General features: G+C 41.8%; 1 protein-coding gene across 1 annotated transcript in view; it reads right to left on the bottom strand.

The window, feature by feature from the left end:
* The window catches only part of LOC101858098, a gene marked incomplete at its 5' end in the record, with an annotated part of 48,655 nt that extends 48,334 nt beyond the window's left edge, over positions 1-321 (bottom strand). Inside the window, 1 exon segment of the mRNA XM_035969109.1 lies at positions 280-321. Coding sequence (XP_035825002.1) covers positions 280-321 — 42 coding nt within the window.
* Positions 322-2,031: the final 1,710 nt, after the last annotated feature.

Here is a 2,031-nt window from a genome sequence, read left to right as displayed (position 1 = left end):
AGTAAATTTGTAAGGTTCAGAGTGTAAGAATGAGTCACAGAGAGAGAGAGAGAGAGAGAGAGAGAGAGAGAGAGAGAGAGAGAGAGAGAGAGAGAGAGGGAGAGAGAGAGGGAGTGGGGGAGAGATAAAGAGAGTGTAGGGAGAGAGAAAGAGAGAGAATGAGACTCTGCAAACACAATTTCCCTCAGAAACACGGTAGGCAAAAATGAAGGTGATGATGAGGTCGGAGGCTCACCACCAACAGTGAGCACACACGGAGACCATGCACCAAGCACTTACCTCTGAACGGTCGGAATCTTTTTCTGGGTCGTCAGTTCCCTCCTGGAACAGAAACAAGAGTCAGTTGGTGGTTGGCGGGTTCTCTGGTGAGGTTTGCTCCTTCTTTCCTATCAAACAGCTATCGTCCTTATCTCCCCTTCTTTTTAATGTTGGTTATTCTCTTGTAACACCTCTAATCTTCTTCTGACCTTATGCAATTGCGAGGGCGTAAAACCTCTACTAAAACTAAAACAAAAGTCAGGCTGGATGAAGACGTCACACGGGCTTTTCTCTCATTCTCTCATGTAGCCAACTCATAGTAGAAGGGAGAGATAGATAGATAGATAGACAGACAGACAGACAGACAGACAGACAGACAGACAGACAGACAGACAGATCGATCGATCGATTGATCCGATCGATCCGATCGATCGATCGACAGATAGATAGATAGATAGACACGGACGGACAGCAGACAGACAGACAGACAGGCAGGCAGACAGAAGCTGGGATGGAAATAGAGACAGAGACAGATTCGTTTGTCAAAGGAAGCACGTCGGTAAACAAACAAACAAACAAACAAACAAACAAATAACTACAACTAGTGTCCCCTGCTGTCTTGCAAAGCGCAATGCTACAGACAGATGTCATCTGCGCTGACGAATAATGTCTTTTTTCGTTTCTCGTAAAGACTCCCCTTCAAAACAATTTGTTCATCTGTTCTACTCTTTGCAAACAAAAAACACGATATTCTCTGTGACATTTATAAAAGCACCCTTTCATCAACTCGGATAAATAAATGCAAAAGCATACACGTGACTTTTTGCAATGAGGAAACATTTAATATGTGAGGCAACGTGGTGGAATCAGGCTCTCGTCAATTTTGGGGCATGTAGAGTTACTGGTATCATCTTAAAGCTTGTTCACATGTCTTTATTTGGATGACAAAATATCCATTTATCTGGTATACAAGTCGAGATATTTGCAAATGAAGGAGGTGGGGGTCATATGTTTTCAGAGGTTAAATTGGTGAGAAAATAGCTGCCAAAGATTAGTTATTTCCTTATTTTTAGAGTCCGTGGTAACTGAAATTTTACATTTTCTGTGCTTTTAATCAACCTTTTTCAGAAAAATCCACAAAGAAATGAGTTGTTCTTTTTACTAGGCATGAACGATGTTGAGCCAAAAAACAAAAACAAAAATTATAAAAATTCTCAAACCTTCGGAAAAATGCTAGTTTCTTCACTTTGAATATTTTGACGAGAGCTTGATTCCACCACGCTGCCTCACATATATTTTCCCGGGTACAATATCAGCATTTCATTCAGAGAGACATCTGTGGCAGGTATATAATATGCAGCCCTACAGTAACCCACTAACGCCACCCGAGCGAAAATTCAAAATTTTCTACTAACTGAAACATGTTTAATGTGTTCCGCGCACTCACAATATGACCTTACGCAATTGCAAGCGCCGTAAAACACTCTCCATCCCTCCCACCCCCTCCCCACCAGTTGTCTTTAGGCCATTCCCACAGAGAATTGTAAATGGGCTAATTTATCAATGTCATGGTCACCTTGTGCCGAACAACATACGGGGAACTAACTGCTGCTTTTTCTTTCCTCATCCCAACATAATTTCCCTCAGTAACATGGAAGGCAAAAATGAAGATGATGATATCGTCATTCTCCTCTACTTCTTTTGTATGTTTGTCACTCTCTTGTGAACTGTTATTTCCGTGGTGCCTTGATAGTCGAAGCAGACTTTGTGCTG

This window comes from Aplysia californica, unplaced genomic scaffold, assembly GCF_000002075.1.
Source record: "Aplysia californica isolate F4 #8 unplaced genomic scaffold, AplCal3.0 scaffold00117, whole genome shotgun sequence".
Taxonomy (NCBI): domain Eukaryota; kingdom Metazoa; phylum Mollusca; class Gastropoda; order Aplysiida; family Aplysiidae; genus Aplysia; species Aplysia californica.
The sequence above is the reverse complement of the archived record's forward strand: the minus strand, read 5'-3'. Positions and strand labels throughout refer to the sequence as shown.